This window comes from Piliocolobus tephrosceles, chromosome 14 (assembly GCF_002776525.5).
Source record: "Piliocolobus tephrosceles isolate RC106 chromosome 14, ASM277652v3, whole genome shotgun sequence".
Taxonomy (NCBI): Eukaryota; Metazoa; Chordata; class Mammalia; order Primates; family Cercopithecidae; genus Piliocolobus; species Piliocolobus tephrosceles.
Window position 1 is genome coordinate 101,257,893 of NC_045447.1, and position 19,311 is coordinate 101,277,203.

General features: G+C 45.4%; 1 protein-coding gene across 5 annotated transcripts in view; it reads left to right on the plus strand.

Annotated features, from left to right (window-relative positions):
* Nucleotides 1-19,311, plus strand: part of DAPK1 (death associated protein kinase 1) — a 212,160-nt gene that overhangs the window by 101,810 nt on the left and 91,039 nt on the right. For all 5 annotated transcript variants that reach the window (XM_026446963.1, XM_026446961.1, XM_026446962.1 and 2 more), the window contains exon 3: nucleotides 6,874-7,095. In XM_026446963.1, the coding sequence (XP_026302748.1) occupies nucleotides 6,874-7,095 (222 nt within the window). The remainder of the gene's footprint in view (nucleotides 1-6,873; nucleotides 7,096-19,311) is intronic.

The following is a 19,311-nucleotide window of genomic DNA, read 5'->3' on the forward strand; positions in this document are numbered from 1 at the left end:
CTACAAAAATAGATCACCCATAAACCACCACTGAAACCGAGCCAGGGATTTGATACGAGTTCAAAAGTAGAAATTATTTTGTGTTAATGAGAAACCATATTGCAAAGACTTGGGAGGAGCGGAAAGATGGAACGTATCAGCTGTTAGATTTAAACCAGATCTGTTTCCAGCATTAATGTAGGGAATTCATCGTAATACTAGTTACCATAAATAACTTTTAACTGGCATATGTATTGGTTAGATGCATATTTAAAGTAAAAACATGAAAAAGGAGATGCTGTTTTCGTCACTTGTTTTTGGACCTGCTCCCACCTGCTCCAGGTGAGAACGTGTTCTAATGGTGTGTCTGGATCAGGACCAGCAATGAAAAGGTTAGACCCTGGGCTTGGCACCAGCTCATGCGGCAGACATTAATTGTCACGTCCAGTCAGATTATGCTTTTTCCTTCCATTCTGAATGTTACATCTTCTCTGACATTGTATGTCCACACCTTCATTGTCCCATGTGAGCAGAGCCTCCCACGAATTATAAATAAAGTTGACAGTAAGAAGTGACTGGATTAAACAAAAGTTAAACAGATTTCTTTTTAAGGCACCAGGAACTGTAGAAGACCTACAGAAATAGGAATGCTGCCATCCTTGTGCCTTGACCTTGAGAATCAGCTTGGGTTTCTCTCTGATTGTTACTGGACTGCTTCCTGAATGCACAAACATGGTGTACTTTTATTGCATGGCACCTCAGAGCATCTTAAAGCAAAGATTTTAATTAATTAAAACACCTTGTGAGTCTTCAATTGAGAAGAGAAGGCAACATGACCCAAACAGATTTAACCACAAACCCCTGCCCTTGCTTTCCCCTCACAAAGCACTTTCCTAGAGTGATGCTGGAGTCTGGCTGTAACTTCACAGTGAAATGACTTGTATGACAAGCATAAAGTGTACAAGGTCTACACAGCGGTGGGACTCAGAACCTGGAGCTTTGGAGGCAAATACACTTGAGTTTGAGTTCATTTCTTAGTTATGCAGCTTACTGACTCAGTGATTTGGGACAGTCTTTAAAAATCTCCCTGAGACCTGATTTTCTCTTTGGTCAGAAGAGTTGACGATGTGTATCTGATAGAGTTGTGATTATTAATAAAGTAATACGTGTAAAGAGCCTTTCATGTAATCCTGGTTACAGTTTCTTCAGTGACTGCAGAGGTGGTAGTCAGATTAGATATATTAGTGAGTCAGAGAAATTAGATGTCAGCCTGTTCTTTATGAAGCTTGCTCCTTTTAGCCATGCGTTTCCTCTTTTTTTTCTTTTTTTTTGAGGCAGAGTCTCGCTCTGTCGCCCGGACTGGAGTGCAGTGGCCGGATCTCAGCTCACTGCAAGCTCCGCCTCCCGGGTTTACGCCATTCTCCTGCCTCAGCCTCCCGAGTAGCTGGGACTACAGGCGCCCGCCACCTCGCCCGGCTAGTTTTTGTATTTTTAGTAGAGACGGGGTTTCACCGTGTTAGCCAGGATGCTCTCGATCTCCTGACCTCGTGATCCGCCCGTCTCGGCCTCCCAAAGTGCTGGGATTACAGGCTTGAGCCACCGCGCCCGGCCGCGTTTCCTCTTTTTAATAAAATTGGTGATTACATTTGAATCAAGTTTTTGAATACAAAACTCATTAAAGGAAGAATGTGTCTTATTATCTTCGTATGTATCTGACCATGAGTAGTTCATAAATGTTTATTACATTTAGTGGAAAGTTTTTAATATTAAAATTAATTTGATGTCTGTCTCTAATGCAACAGACTGTTTTGTCAGTTATTAAATGATGGAGAATGTTAGTGCATTTTTTGGAAAAAAAAAAAAGTTGGCGTATAGTTGACTTTCATTATGTGTGAGAGTTGTTCTCTAGAAATTCACTGCAAACTCTAAACCATTGCTCCCAGGAGAAACTCAGGGTTACCTTCTTGTGAGTCTCTGGTCAAATCATTTTTGTCATGTTTGCATAACCTTTTTTTATGTGTGTTTCTGTTTAAAGACATCACACACACACACACACACACACGCACACACACACACATGATTCATTAACATTGAACTCATGGCTAACGGCACATTACGCATGCCTGAATGAAGCTTATCTAACACACATAGTCACTCCCTGAGCCACATCACAGCTTTGTTGTGCTTAGAAACACTAGACAGCACCACAGTACTATACTTGGGGGTCATTGTATACAGTGAAATTACCAATAAAAAATGTGACACTAAACGGGCTGCGGAAAGTACACTCGTTTATGGTGTGAGAGCCAAAGCAAGAAGGCAGCTGTTTGACTTCAGCTAGAAACTTGTGCAGCCGCCTCTCCAATTTTCCACAATCCTCTCCAAGTTTCCACGATCCATGCACGTCCACAAGTGACTGTGGAAGTGCCAGAAATGTTGACTTGGAGGTTACAAATAAATTTTATGCCTGCTGCAGTGACTCATGCCTGTAATTCCCCCACTTTGGGTGGCTGAGGTGGGAGGACTGCTTTGAGCCCGAGAGTTCGAGACCAGCCTAGGCAACAGAGCAAGACTCCATCTCTGCGGGAAAAAACCCAAAAACCAAACCAAACCAAAACAAAACAAAGAAAAGAAAAAAAAAATTAGCTGGGTGTGGTGATAATGCTCCTGTAGTTCCAGCTGCTCGGGAGGCCGAGGTGGGAGGATTGCTCGAGCTTGGGAGGTCGAGGATGCAGTGAGCTGTGATTGCACCACCACACTCCAGCCTGCATGACAGATCGAGACCCTGTCTCAAGAAAAGAAAAAAAAAAGTTACTAAGTAGGTGAAAAAACAAGTACAGAATCCATGAATAATAAGGATCACTTGTACTGCTTTATCAAAATTAAATGTCATAGCATACAAAGAATTTCTGTTTTCCAGTAAAGACTGCCTCCCCCATCCATTGAACAGCCCTAGCTGTATTAATGGTAATTAATTAATAATGCAGCCAACTGTATCATTGTTGATTACTGACTGGCCTCAGTGCATGGGTGTAAGGAGGGGGCAGAAGGGACAAGCGCCCCCAGCGTGGTTGCGGCAGTAGTCTTGCTGCTTTGTGTGCTGTCGCTTTGCTCCCTGGTCCGTCTGAACTCACCCTTGAATCTGGATCCCGGTATTCCTCTGCGGGCACACAATTTAGGAATCCTCACCAGCAAAGTAGACACACAAGCTGTGTTTTTTAAGTTGTTGTTGTCTTTGGGGAGGCAGAGGATGGGTGAAGAGGAACTGTCCCCCGAAAGGAATCCCGATCCAGGGAGGAAAGCGGGTCCAGGCCCAGCTGCCCAGGAAGGAAGGGATCAGAGCAGCAATTCACCAACAGTCCAACTGGAATTAGACCTCACAAAGCAAATGACTGACTAGGGAAGAGTTGCTCCTCCAGGAGTCTGTCCTCACAGTTTGCCGACTGCCTGACGAGACTGTGCTATGGAAATGCCTGACAGGCTTACCCAGCACACTCAAAGGCCCCAAAGGCCCCCAGGTGGGCCTGGCTGTTGGTACTTTGGCTCAGTTTGTGACTCTGAGCTCCCAAGGCCAGGGCCAGCCTGCCTGAGCAGTTATAAGTGACAACACACCCTCTGGGTGGGGACAGGCAGCAGAAGGAGGAAGAGAGTGAGGATTTAGCAATAGTTGTACACATTGTTAGCACAGTACAGCCCTGTTGTGGGCTTTTTTTTTGTACTGTGAGGGCTCTTTTCTCTCTGGCGGTCATGAGAGGTAGGTACCTGCGGGGTAATACTGCATCACTGCGAGACGGAGGCAGCAGTGTGCTGATGAAAATGACTCCAGTTGTCACAGATTAATAGCAGCTAAAAGTTATTGAAGACTTCCTATGGTCAGGTGCTGTTCTAAACACTTCATGCATATTGGCTCATTTCATCCTTTTCCCTCTAAGCAGGCACTTATTATGCCCACTCTACAGATAAGAAAACTGAGGCCTAGAGTGGCTAAGTCCTAAATAAACCCTGGGTTACACTGCTGGCTCCTAGCCACTACACAATTCTGTTGAACTGTTATGCAGAACCCTTTGTCTAACTCCTCGGGTTCACAGGGTTATAGATTCAGGCATCAGCCACAGCATATGTGCATTGTGCATGGACTACGTGAAGTAGGTCTGCACCCAGGGCCTCAGGAGATGCGAAGATGAGCCTGGCAGCCCTTTGTCCTCCAGGCATCGGCAGTCTGGGAGGGTGGGAAAGGCAAGAATGGGCAGAAAACAGCAGGTTCTCCTGAGGGGTATGGGGGGCTCTTTGGACTCAGGCATATGGCAGATTGGAGGAAAGGGAATAGATTGTTAGGAGTATCAGGGAAGAATAGGGAATGGTATCTTAAAAGAGGTGACATTGCAGTATGTCTAGAACAAGTTTCTCAAGCTCATTCTAGACCCTCATTTTACTCTTTGCAGTCAGGATTAGCCAGTACCCCAGCATCCACATAGAGCCTTCCTACCCACCAGCCCTTACCCCCTCCTCACCAGCCAGCACTTTTTGTGTGGGGACCCTGCAGTGTAAGTGAGGGATCCATTGTCAGGTGAGAGAGTAAATTCCCCAGGTTTCACTGTAAACTAAGGCACCACAGTTCACCTGGGCATGAGTGCACATAACATTCAACACCTGCCTTCATCCTGCCATCAGGGCTAACCTGACTTTACTTACCATCTTCCCGTAAATAAAATGAAGAAACTTACAATATAGAATATTTGGAGGTGAAAACACATGTGGAAGAGTCTTTGTATCTAGGCTTGCATTGAAATTCTTTGTGACTCTCCTGTCAGAAGGATTTTCTTTTTTCTTCCCCCTCCCCACCCGCCCCCCTCCTGACGTTGTGATCCACCCACCTCGGCCTCCCAAAGTATTTTTTTTACTCTCTCTGTCTCTCTGTCTCTCTCTTGACTTTTGGTTTTGAATTTTAAGGCACCATGATTGAAACTACTGAGTCTGCCTTGAGTTGTAAGTCTCTGAGACAAGTTGCTGTGGCCATGTGTGAGATATGAATGGGCCCAGCCTCTGAACTGTCAGCTGCTTGTTGGTTGGCTGGGCTGGGCTGGGTCTCCCTATCCTGGGTCCTTTTGAATCTGCCTGGTGGGGACACGATAATATCTTTGTAAGGAGGGGCCTGGACTCTAAAGGAAGCAGCCGACTGTGTTTGGAATTCGGGCTGTTTCCCCTCTTCTCTCCATATGCCCCATCTCTCCACCCTCCACCCCACAGTAGAGGGAAGGTTTTTCCTCCTCAGAGAAATTGGATTTTGGTTGTAATAAAGTCATTACATAGACCCCATAACTGTTTAAGGTAGCGAGTTTACAGGCAGTCGGTGCTGGCATTCCAGTGTGATTTATTCTTCAGCTTCTCAGCTATCCTGCTGCAGGGGGATAGCGGGTATTAACAGCCTGCCATGCAAAAAAAATTGACACGGCTATAAAGATAATCCTTTTCTCTGCGTGTCTTCTTCACTGGCCTCCTACTGCTAAAGTAAATGAGTAATATTTTAAAGTATCCATTCTTTAACATCAAAATATTATCCTTAATTTGCTTTTCTCTCTGGTTTTTGTCTTCACGTGAGGATAAAGCCAGCTAAAAATACCTGTGATAATTCTTTACATAGCAGTACTCCAGCAGGTGCCAAGAAACATACAGATCCTGCGATGGGCAGATTGACTCTTCCTTGGGCACTAGGGAAGAAGGAAGGGCACCAGCATGGGTCCAGGAGGGTCTCTGCATTGCGTTCCACTGACTGTCAGCGGGGCCTGTGTACCTCTCACCATCTCACCCACTTCCTGCCTACCTCTTATTATTTTGAGTCGAGTTCTGTTATTACAGTCTTTAATACATGGGAAAGGGAATCTGGGTTATTTGCTGTGGCATGTAGGGTGCTTTCCTCTGCAAGAAGTAGAAAACCCATCAAACTGACTTGAGCCATAAAAGGAATTTATTGGCTTATGTCGCTGAAACATCACAGGCAGATAGTTTCAGGCCAGGGCTGATCCAGCGACTCCATGGTGTCACCACAGACCTGGTTTCTTCCCTTTTACTGGCTCTGCCTCTGCAGTGGTTGTCTTCAAACTAAGAGTGACTCTCCTCATGGTCCCAAGATTGTTGGCTTTTGGGGGTTCTGTCACACTCAGAAAAGAGTCTCAGAAAACCTGTTTCTGTGCATCCTCTAAAGGGTCTTACTTAGGTCACATGCCCATCATTGTGACCAGGAGAATGAGGTGGACTGATTGGCTCAGCCTAGGTCACATGATCCATATTTACAGTTAGGGGTGGAATCGGCTTCCCCAGAACCACAAAGATCCCTGGGTAGAAATACCTTGAGAAGGGAGGAGAGGGGAGATAATGCCAGAGAAGTGACCAACATCAGTCACTTAATTGTGAACAAAATAATAGACCTTTTCCTGTTTGTGTATTTAAATTGGTTATATATATATATATATATATATATTTTTTTTTTTTTTTTTAAACCAATTCTCTGGTCTCAATCCCTTGTTTTCGAGGCTCAGAGACTAGACATGCAGGAAAAGAGCTTGCTGGAAGTGAGGTCAGATCACAGAGCTCCTTGCTGCTGTCCCAGGACCTGAAGTGGGAGGGAAGGAGGAGAGGACAGAAATGGAGACATGATCACTCTTTCAATAAAATATACTTTAAGAGTTTATATTCCTTGCAGCATTGTTTGTAAAGAAACAGGCTTAGTGAAACTGATGATGATAAGAAACATCCCTACCTAATTTGTTACTTTTCCACAATTTGAACTTTTCTATTCACAGTTCTCTTGTCCCCTCTGTACCATGCCACGTCCTCACTCAAATCCTGTTTTTTCTTTTAATGAACGATAAAGAATCGTCCATCTTCTCTTTTCAGTGGACAGTTTGCAGTTGTGAAGAAATGCCGTGAGAAAAGCACCGGGCTCCAGTATGCTGCCAAATTCATCAAGAAAAGGAGGACTAAGTCCAGCCGGCGGGGCGTGAGCCGCGAGGACATCGAGCGGGAAGTCAGCATCCTGAAGGAGATCCAGCACCCCAATGTCATCACCCTGCACGAAGTCTATGAGAACAAGACAGACGTCATTCTGATCTTGGAACTGTGAGTGCTGCCTGGGCCAGGCTGGGCGGGAGAGAGTGTGGTGGGCGTCAGCCGCAGCTTCGTTCCAGCTGGACCACGCCACAGAGAGCCTAAGAGAATGGATCAGGAATTGGTTCTCCTGTACGGGATGTGTGAGAGCCATGCTGCCTGACCTGAAACCCAGCCGCAGGGATCTAGAACAAACTCTAAAGAGCAGCTCCCATCACTGTGGTTTCATCCAGTTTGCAAGAGGGTCTCCCAGTCTTGGGGTTCACCACTTTCTGGGGTTCATCTTTGTCATGAGCACATCTATATTCTGAGTTTCCCGTTAAGCTTCAAACATACGTCCTTCTCCCCTCTCTATTCCTGTCCTCTGTCTTTTTTTCTGCCTTTATTCCTCTGTTCTCTTTATCTCTTCCCCCACCCTCTATCTTAAATGCATGAACCCCATTTTTAACTGTTGAATCCATCAACATTAATTATATGAATAGGTAAAACTGAGCCAGAATCACTCAAATAGGACTTGTTTTTAAAGCAAGTTGCTGATTTTCTCAGGCAAGCCATGCCCATCGGATGTTATTATGGGAAACTGATTGTGGCGGGTTCTTCTGTGGTGTTTCTCATCTCCCTCTCCCACCCCTGTGGTCCCCAGCTTCCTGCCTGCTGTGCCGAGTGGGGCCCCACTCCCTGTGGCTGAGTCCAGCAGCACGTACTGGCGGGAGAGGACAGGAAGCCAGCTTGGGGCACACATCTGCCTGTCTCCGGGCTTTTGGGATGGAGGCCAGATGTGAGCGCCTTGAGGGAGGAGGGACAGATGGAACCAAAGAAGATTTGAGGACAAACCCATCCTCGGTGGCTCTTAGTGATGACAGGCTCCATCCATGGAATTCAGCCTCTTGAATTCAGATTCGCCCTTTTGCCCATCTAACAGTCCTCTTCTTTGCGATCCAATGGCCTCCTTCTTTGCAGATACCTTAGGGGTAAGAAGAAATTTTTAAGACCACAGGAGAAGGTTGGCAGAACTGCCAGGCCAGCTCCCAGGCACCACCCTGCAGGTACCTCGATTTTGCAATCCCGCAGCATCTTGTCTGACCACTGGGATTTGGGCACATTTCTGTATGGATCTCAGCCACAAATTTCTTAACCATAAAATGGGGTTAATAATAAATATCTCAGAAGGTTTATGGGGAGATAAATGAGATAAGAATTTTTAAATACCTAACTCTGTGCTGGTTTGTAGATGAGATTAATATGTTCCCTCCCTCCTTCCCTTCTTCCTTCCTTCCCTCCTCCCTCCCTCCCTCCCTCCCTTTTCTCCTTTCCTCCCTTCCTGTCTCTTTCCTTCTTCCCTTCCTTGCCTCTTCCAAATCAGCATTTCTCAGTCTTGGCACAAGTGACATTTGGGACTGAATCACTCTTCCTTCAGGCTGTCCTAAACATTGTAGAATGTTTAGCAGCATCTTTGGCTTCTCCCCACTGGATGCCAGTAGCACTCTTCCCCCATGTTGTGACAACTAAAAATATGTCCAGACATTGCCACATGTACCCTGAAGGCAAAATCTCCTGCTTCCCCCTGTACCCCCACACCCTCGCAACTGAGAACTCTGGCTTTAAAGGAAGAACAGAGCTTTAAGGGGCCAGTAGATTAAGGACTTGCTTAGGGTACAACAGAGGAAAAGGGACAAATCGTGGTATAATCCTCACTGTGGCTTTATATGGCCCCTGGGAGGCAGCAGCCTAGAGTGAAGATGGGGCTGGGGAACCAGACGGAACCGGGATCAAAATCCAGGGCAAACCCTTTCTTTCTTTTCTTTAAGCCTACATTTCCTGACTTAAGACAGTAAATACAAAGTGCCTGGAAAAAGAAACATAACAAATCACAACTATTCTGCCTTTTCAAATAATTCCCAGGTTGCGCCCAGTGACTCAAGAATGTCACTTATCCTCATTTCATACTGAAATATTTGAGCAATGCCTGTGAGTCACTGGCCCTCTTGTGCCTGTCGGCCTGTACATATTGTGCATTCAACTTGTGTTGACTGACCCCAATTCACAGATAGTTCCCATTAGGTGCATTTACCCTGTGCCTAAATTGGGTGGCATACAGTTATTTCTTTTTACCATTTGATTATGTAAAAATTTTATTTGTAATAGAGCAAATATAGTGTTGGAGGAGGGTTGTTTCATTCTATGAAAGTTAACACATGTAAATCATGTAACCAGCACTCTAACTGGGACTCAGAACAGTTCTCATACTCCTAAATACTCCAGTACCCCTTGTATTAATACTACCCCGTCACGCCTACCCTCTACCACCTAACCCCAGCAAGCCCTGAACTGGTCTTCATCACTGTTTGTATTAGTCCATTGTCACACTGCTGTAAAGGCAGACCCGAGACTGGGTAATTTATGAAGAAAAGAGGTTTAATTGACTCATGGTTCTGCAGGCTGTACAGGAAGCATGGCTGGGGAGGCTCAGGAAACTTACAATGATGACAGAAGGTAAAGGGAAAGCAAGCACCATCCTCACATGGCCGGCAGGAGGAAGAGAGAGAGAAGGAGGAAGTGCTACACACTTCCGGGCAACCAGATCTCCTGAGAACTCTATCAGGAGATTAGCAAGGGGGACGTTCACCCCCAGGATTCATTCACCTTCCACCAGGCCCCTCTTCCAATATTGGAAATTATAATCCGACACGAGATTTGGGTGGAGACACAGAGCTACACCTTATCGCTATTGTTTTGTCATTTTGAAAATGTCCAGTGAATAGAATCATACAGTATACAAGTGTTTGAAACTAGCGTCTTTCACTCAGCGTGATGCATTGGAGATCTGTGTATGAAGAGTGTGTCCATTTTTATTACTGACTGATATTTCGTTGTATGGATTTTTTATAATCCATTCACCCATTTGGGTTGTTTCTAGTATTTGATAATCATGAGTAAAACTGCTACAAACATTCACATCCAGACTTGTGTGTGAGCGTAGGTTTTTATTTCTCTTTAGTAAATACCTAGAGGTCTTGGGATTGCTGGATTGTATAGTAAATGTGTGTTCAACTTTATGAGAAACTGCCAAGCTGTCTTCTAAAGTGAGCAGACTGTTTTGCAGTTCTTGCAGCAATGGATGAAAATTCCAATTGCTCCATCAGTGGGGCTCCGTACTGTTTTTCAGCTGTAGGCTTTCTAATAGTTGCGTCTTGGCATACCGCTTTACATTGTTAACTGCATCATGACCCTAAATGAAAGCTGAGCGAGCTCACTAGGAACAGCTTTTAGATAGAGTGAGCGGGAAGGCCCTTAGGAGCTGGCCGCTTCCTTCACAGGGCTAGACAGGTCCCTGGTTATTTGCTCTTCATAAATTCTAGTGTCCCCTGGGAGCTAATTTTCTTTGCCTCTTCACCACCCAGGGATCTGAGGGGTTGTGACGGTTCCCTTCATGTGTCTACGTGACTGGACCATGAGGAACCCAGATATTTGGTCAGAATAATAATTACGTCTGTGAGGATGTTTTCGGGTGAGATTAGCATTTGAATCGGTAGACTGAATAAAGCGGAACACACTCCCGAATGTGGGTGGCTGCATCCAATCAGTGGGAGGCCCGAATAGAACAGAAAGGCTGACCCGGAGTGGGAGACCGTTTTTCCTGCCGTTTTTCCTGCCTAACGTGACTTTGAACTGGGACACCGGCTTTTCCTTGCCTTTGGACTTAAACTGAAGCATCAGCAGTTCCTGCGTCTTGAGCCTGCTGGCTTGGGCTGGAACTACACCATCAGCTCTCCTGAGTCGCCAGCTTGCTGACTCACCTTGCAGATTTGGGGACCTGCCAGCTTCCATAATAATGTGAGCAAATTTCTATATATGCGTGTGATGCGTAGGACGCGTATGCACAGTACGATGTGTGTATCTCCGGAGAACCCTGATAATACAGTGGCACTAAGTACCTAAGAACAGAAAGTGCGTCTTGGAAGTCTGTCCCATTTTTTATATATTTGCATTACCTTGAAGAGGTATGTTGTAAGTTTTTTTCTTTTTGCTATACTTGTTTTGGAGGTTATATTTTATAATTTTTGATAGACTATTGAAAATATTAAATCTGTCCAGGAGCAACAGTCATCTTTGCCTTTGAGAAAATTACCATCCTCAATTCTAATGTCTTTAACAGAAGCTTTAGTCTTCAGTGACAGATTCCATTTCCACTTTTCTTTCTTAAGAATGTTGAAGTACGGTGGTGGTTAAGGAGAGAATCAAAATGAAGAACTTGTTCAGAATATAACCCCATGAGGTAATAGTGGTTGTTGGTCTGAATCTTCTGGCTCAGTAATTTTTGAGTGGAATATAGGTTTTGGATTTACTGCTTTGACGTGAGCTCCATGGCAAGTCGAATTTCCTCTGAGGGTTACTGATGAAGCAAGTCCCCTTGTTGAAGCCTGGTGCCTGTCTCTACCTATATATATGTGAGTTCTCTCCTCCAGACGCCAGGCCTATCCTTCCCACTGAAATAAACATCCCAAACTACCCCTTCACTTGATATTTCATGAACCACTGCCACTGACCCAAAAAGGTGTCTTTTCTGTCCGTTGTACAGAAACTATTTGGGACCTGTATTAAAGGTGCAGTTATCAAATCCCAGTCCAGGATCTGCCCTTTAACATTTTTGCAAGCCTGAAAGTAGCTTTAAAGTCATGTGGTTTTTTTCCCCCACCTGCTTCACTGGAGAATCATTTTACAGAGGATCTGTCATTGCAGCTCAGCATAGCATACACCTGAAGGAGGCAAATGTGATTTCTTGAAATCACGATTTCAGATTTCATGTCCTCCATGTCCTATTGTTCTCTAATGAAGTCGTGCCGATACCAGAATTTCTTCTTACTGTGTTGCAGCTCACCCACACGTCGTCACATGGGCAAGCCGCTACAAAACTTTTATCTCCAGTGCTTGGATCGTTTCATAACTTGCCTTGTTATCTGGTGAAGGGCGAAGCCAAACTCACAGAACTTAAAAGTCGATGCTATTTCTAAAGTATGTGGCATTGTTCATGAGCAGCCCTGGCTTCTAGCTTTCCATTCCTAAACTGGCTGCTCAGAAACAGCTAAGTATTTTGGTCTGTGGATAGTTACGCCTTTTTCTGTCTAGCTGTCCTCTGCCCAGCCATTGTTCAAACCCAAGTGCCCTTAGGGGATAGGCATACAATGTAAATGAGGATGGTTGGCCTCCCTGAAGCCTCAGTGTCAGGGACGCCAGCTGTGGAGACTGTGGCCCACTGGAGCGCCGAGGCCCCACCCCGAAGGGACAGCCACCAATCAGTTGATTGTTGTTGTGTGTAATTTTGGATTCAGTGTTGTCAGCTCTTCCAATTTTTTCAGGAAACGTCTGTAATCTAGATTTTTTAATACTGGCAGTCAGTTCATAGTATTCATGAACAGACAAAATAAAGCATCTGAAGATTGTGTGTCTTGCACAGACTTCCAAATTCTAGTCTGTTTTATGTAAGCAGTAAGTTGATTGCTACTGTAGGAGAAGTAACATGGAAAGACTGCCTCAAGGGGTTAGTGATTCCACGGGAAGGGCAGGATGCACCCTTAGCATTATAAAATGATTTTTTTAAAGTATACAGTTTAATGTAAAACAGTGGCTCTTAAACTTTAGCATGCATCAGAATTGCCTAAAGGGCTTGTTTGACTATTTGGCAAGCTTCCGGAGTTTTGTATTCAGTGGGTTTGGGGTGGGACCTAGGCGTTTGCATTTTTATTTAATTTTATTTTTCCTAGAAACGGGGTGACCCTATGTTACCCAGGCTGGCCTCAAGCTCCTGCACTCAAGTGCTTCTCTCTCCTCAGTTTCTTGATTAGGTGGGACTGGGGCGTGAGCCACTGGGCCCAGCTCAGAATTGACTTTTTGTTTTTTCTCTTGAGACAGGGTCCCATGCTGTCACCCAGGCTGAAATGCAGTGGCACATTCATAGCTCACTGCAGCCTTGAACTCCCAGGCTTGAGTGATTCTCCCTCTTCTGCCTCCTGAGTAGCTGGGATTACAGGTGTGTAGCACCACACTCAGCTATTTTGTATTTTTTGTAGCTTCAGAGTGTTGCCCAGGCTGGTCTCGACCTCCTGGGCTTATGCAGTCCTCTCACCTTGGCCTCCCAAGTTGCTGGAATTACAGGTGTGAGCCACAGCGCCTGGCCAGAATTTCCGTTTTTAACAGATTCCCAGGTGATGCGGATGCTGCTGGTCTGGGTTCATCTTTTGAGAGGCTGTGCTCCCCGCAAAGGATATGTTGCCGTGCTATGTCCCTGTCTTAGTTCATTTTGGGTTTTGCAATAACAAGACCACAGACTGGGCAATTTATAGAGAAAATAAGTTTATTTCTAACAGTGCTGGAGGCAGGAAGTCCATTCGGCTGCATCTGATACGGTCTTTTTATTGTGTCATAGATAACATGGCAAAAGGCATCGCGTGGCAAGAGAGGGCAAGAGCCCACTCCCAGGAGCCCTTTTTTAAAGGTGCTAAACCCACCCATGAAGGTGGAGGAGCCCTTATGGCCTAAATTGCTTCTTAAAGTCCCCACCTCTCAACACTCTTACAATGGCAATTAAATCTCAACTTGAATTTTGAAGAGGACAAACATTCAAACCATAGCATCCCGGTGTCTCAGAACTTGACCTTTTTGGAAATGAGATCGTTTTAGATGTAATTAATTAAGATGAGGCCATACTGGAGTAGCATAGAGAACCTAATCTGATAGGACTGGTGTCCTTGTAAGGCCCTGTAAAGACAGAGGAGTGCAGTGAAGCGTCTACAAGCCAAGGAACCTGCCAGAAACTAGGACAGAGGCATGGAGCAGATTCATCCTCAGACCCCTTAGAAGGGACCAGCCCTGCCAACGTTCTGAGGTAGGACTGCCAGCCCCCAGAACTATGTGATGACAAGTTGTTGTTTTAAACCACCCCATTTGTGGTCCTTTGTTAGGGCAGGCCTAGGAAACTAACACAGAGGCACCAGTTAACAGAAACTAGATGTCCTGGACTGGGAGCCTACTCACATGTTAATCTAAAATTCTATGAGCAAGTTAGAAACAAAACAAAACATAATGCCTACTTATGGTAATGCCATCAGATAACTGCAAAATGATGCAATACGTACATCTTACTCCTGCAGATAGCCTGAGCAGAGAAGGATTGGAGAGGGGGTGGGGGTTTGGAGTCTAACATAAGATAAGGAAGAAATGGACATCACCAGCTTCTGGCCTGCTTCAGGATGGTCACCCGGGTAGCTCTGGATCACATGTCTGAAAGGTTACCATGTTAAGAATTGTAAAGTAAAAGTGCTAAGATGTCCGACTATTAGCATAGCGGATTGTTCCGCGGAAATCAAGCCAATTCAGTTCTCCAATCCTGTATTTCTCCCCTTATTTGTTCTGCTTCCATTTCGAAGCACATCTTTAAAACAGAGTAACCCATTTAGCTTTCTCTCTCTTTCTTTGTGACAGGAAATTCCATTTAATTAGTGCAGTCTGCTGTGGTTGTGGCCAAGTGCAGGGCATGGAATGAATAATGCATTTCTTATATTTAAAAAGATAATTTTACTATGTTTTTAATCATGGTAAAACAACATGCAGTTTACCATCTTAACCATTTTTAAGTGCACAGTACAGCAGTGTTAATTATATGCATATTGTTGTGCAACAGATTTCTAGAACCTTTTCATCTTGCAAAACTGAAATCCTGTGTGCCTACTGAACAACTCTTCTTTTTAGCTCTGTTTTTTACTTTGGCTAAGTTAATAATTTCTGGAATTCAGTTTGCCCATCACAAACAACTACTAAGTTATATTCAAACATTTGTGCAGTATTAGGTCGCTTTTTGTAGAATCACGGTTCAGTTGGCTCACTCTGTCTTTCATAACCAAACGGAGCTGCTAAATAATCAGAATACAAATACAACTTTGTTTTTCATTGTATGTCAGCATGGTGCATGTATGTAGACGAACACATGTTGCCTTGGTCAGCAAGATCAGAATCACAGGAGCCTTTCAAGAAACACATGCCGTGATTAAAGTGATAGTTTCAAAGGATCTTAAAAGTGGCAAAAATGGTACAGAGCTGAATGCGGTGGTCGGGACTTGGGGAAGCTGACAAATGGAGTGTGTGGTGCAGACCCCTTCCGTCTCCTATCTCTGCTTCTCTTGGGGCACTCACGAACCACAATAGCACACACTCAGACTTCCTCAGTGCCTTCTTTTGCTGCCACATTTGTTCTCTCTTTTCTGAGCTCGAGCCAGCTCTTTTGACTTTTTGAACTTTTGTCTTTATTCACAAAGGTAATTTCAAGAGCTCTTGTGGGTTCCACTTCTGGCATCCCGCTCCTCAGATATCTACTATTAGGCAAGAGCAGAGAAGTAAAGTGCATTTGGCAGCAGTCTCTGCCTTTCAAAGCAGAGCTAAATCATGTAAAATAGGTTATTTTCCATCCAGGCATTCTCTTGAGAAAGAAAACCCTGTGTGTGTCTTCCCCCACACTCTCCTTCTTGCCAGTTCAGTTGAAAAGTGTTCCCTTGATGTTATTAAATAGGTATTTTCACTCACTGAAGTGGATTATTTGATTTCTGCATGGTCTTAAGAAAAACTGAGACAATAGGCATCTTAAAAACAAAGCCCACGTGGTATCTGTGAGCTTGTAGATCTGTGGTTTTTAGGATATAGTCATAACTTTAGTATCTGCCATGATGTTCTCCATGCTGATTACATGAGCTGTAAGTAATATTTGGAATCTCTGCTCATCTCTGCTTAAGACCCATGATGGTGGTTAAGTTTGGGAAACTGAGGCAATGCTGCTTAGGGACCGCCACAGCTCCAGGCAGGTGACTATTCTTAGACTCCTTTCCAGGGACCGGACTCTCTTGCACCACTCTCTGGGGCGGTGCAGATCCTGCAAATTGTTCATACTTCCTCTTAGAAACTCTCCCCGATCTCATATCTTCTTCCTGTTTTGGCCAACCGCTTCCCCAACCTGCACATCAAGCGGGTGTAATGAAAGAGAACTTTGTGGAATTGCGGCTTTAGCTGTCCCCTCACATGTACTGGTTTTGCCTCTTGCCCAGTTCCCTCTCCTCACTGCCCCAGTATCTTCCCCATCCTCGTCATGGTCTCCCCAGCACTGTGGCTGCCGCCATCCTGGCCGGGCAGCTCCCTCTCTCCACCCAGAGCCAAGTCCCTTCCAGGCCCCGGGGCTGCCCGTTTGGTGGTCAGGCTCCACTCGAACCTTCCATTTGACTTTCCTCCACTCTGGTCATACAGAGTCCACATCCAGGTCTTGCTGGGCCCAGAATTCTGGGATGGTGACTGGGGTGATGATTGGAGACAGGCAGCCAGGGATGGTTCGTCTCCAGCTGGTACTCCAAGACAGAGAGTGCCTAGGCCGCAGGTCCTGGGAGCATTGCCTTATTAGATCAATATCTGCAAGCAGGTGAGTGGCAGTCTTCCCAGGACATCCTTGAGCCCTTCAGAGCATCCCCTTCTGCCTCATGCCGTGCAAAATGTGGTTTCACAAGCAGATAGTTCCAAGAACAACCTTACACCGATTTTTTCTCCTAATTCTTATTTCCGGATAACCAAGTATTACCTCATCTTCTTCTATTTAACAACTCTTTTTTTCCCTGTGTGTAACTTGTTTTTAATATTGTCAGAATTACTGCGATGCAAATGAGGAACATCAGGGCTCCAGCGGGAGCACTGAGAATATGTGCTTGTTCCATGTTGAAATGTCCGTTTCATTTCCAGCCTCTGAATGAAGGCAGTGACTGAGCATGGCTACCGTGAGATGCAAACACTATTCAGTTAACAAAGTTACATAGAAATGGACTCAAGGACCTAGTCTTCCCTGGATGACAGAAGTGTCATTGACATTTCCCCTAATATTTTGATAGGAAAATTCAAGTAGAGTTGATAATTTCGAAAAGGTAGGGTAGAACGTTCACTAGTTTTAAGGCACTTGCACTTAGGCTGGGTCTTCCCAAACTGCCTGAAGAGAGGATACGGTTAAACGACTGAGTGGCTTTCCTTGGAGGAAAAGGGAAACTGCACTTCACTTTACCTTTCTGAGTCAGCCACGGTGGACACCTCCCTGAAGTGATCTCATTTAATCCTTGCATGCAGCTCCAGGAGAGTGGCATTACCACCCTGCAGATGAGGAACGCTGTGCCCCCTCTGTCCACATACAGGTCACAGGAGCAGGTGGAGAGATGCTCATTCTCAGACAGTAGCCTCCTGGGGAGGGAATTCCTTTGTTTGAGTTTTCCAGGCCCTAGAATTCTGCTAAGCCACTGTAGGATTTTGCCTGCAAGGCCCCATTGTCTATGGGCTGGTTGGCCAGCTTTACTCTTCCTTCTTGAGAGTGACTGTCACATTCCCGTGGTTCTGGAGACACATTTGCTCCTCCTGCATTTGAAAGCAGTGATTTAGAAGCTTTTGAAAGCCAACCTGGCCTTCCAGCACCCCTCACGTTTCTGCTTCCTTTCCTAGCGCAGCTGCATTGTTCTTGCCTCTCATTTCTTAGCATTTCCATGAAGTCGGAGGTGGGCAGAAGATGTTCTAGTTTTCCAGTGGGATTGCTGAAGTGCAGGAGTGGGATGGCTTCGTGGGGGCTCTGGTGTGACAGTGGTATGTGCCTATATGCCCCTTGGATACATTTCTTTGAGGACAAGACTGCATCCTACTGTGGCACCCACAGCACTTAAGACTGTGCTTGGCCCAGTACAGCGATGTCAAATCCAGATAGAGCAGGAAGAACAGCAGGATCTGAAAAAGAGTCACTTGTGGCTCAAGAACCAGTTAGTTGTCCAGGGAGAAGGACATTTTTAGGGGAAATGTTCATTTACTTGCATGAGCTTCAGAAAACTCTTGACCGAGTTTCCTAAAGAGCAAAGTGAGTATCAGGGTTTGGGTCACTTTGGGTCCTACCAGGAAGCAGATGACCCACACAGACAAGGCAATTTGAGACTTAACAAACAAGCACGCAAGGTTTGGAGAACATGATAAGTGATGGGGAAGCACCCTCTGAGAACGGAGCTGTCATCGCCCTTGGACCTGAAAAGTAAAACAGGGGAGTGGTGTGAGGACCCCAGAAGGGATAACTTCCTGGAGAGCGCTGCATGACATGAGCTGAGCCTCGGCAGAGGGCCTCAGCCAAATCCACGGCCACATGGCTGGAAACTCTTCTCCTTTTCTGTGGGGCTACCTGTTGGCCAAACCAAACTAGTGTCCTGTTTTCAAGGGAACCTTTTGATTCAGTCTCTATGAGCAGCCTTCCTAAACCCAGAAGTGGATGTAGGAGATTGGAGCATGATCTGGAGAGGCAGGGAGAAAGTAACCTTGCTCCGGGTTCAAAGAGATTTGTCTTGGTTCTCTAGTCCAGTTGACACTTCAGACCTGATGCTGTAGCTGATTAGGACAGCCCAAACTTCCCAGCGTCCCCTTCCCCAGTGGCATCCTTCCACTGAAAAATGCACCATTTGTCACTGCATAGTTAGGGTCCATTTGATCTCGTGCCCTCTTTTCTCAAAGACTGTGCCCATCAGAAATTCTTTAAAAGGGAGTACATGTTTTGGAAGCATGATCCCCTTTTGTTTTCCATATTGTAAACTTCCTTGTTGGAATGGGGAGGTAGAGACATGGAGGGTGAGGGCCAGACGTCTTGGCTCTTTGGCAGGTGATGGCTTTCCATTGCCAGGGCCACTTGCACAGCAGGAAAGCTCACCTACCTCTTCTACCGCTTGGGTGCCGCATCCATCTCAGAAGGGATGCGAGTGGTCTTGGTGCTCCTTGGCATCCATGTTTATAATGGATGCAATGGGAAGGGTTTTCATGGAGACAGGATGCAATCTATATTTGCTCCTGTCTCTTCCTTGACTCTCATTCCCTCTTCAGATCACTTTCATCTACCTTCCATTTCCACTACTGGCACTGAAAGGGTGCTGCCAAAACTTTCTGATACTTATTACAAAATGTATTAATTTGAATGCACCCCATGATACTCAATTGTCACCTCTTAATCAATTGGTAATCCCTACAGATGTATCTCTAGGTCTCTCTGGAGCCCTACAGTTACTTCTCCAGGGGCCTATTTGACATGTCCACCCAGACAGGTCTCCCCAGGTACCTCAACTTCATGTGTCCTAAACTGGACTCATAGCATTCCCTCCACACCCCCTACTCCCCTCTGCTTCTCTAGCTCAGTCCGTG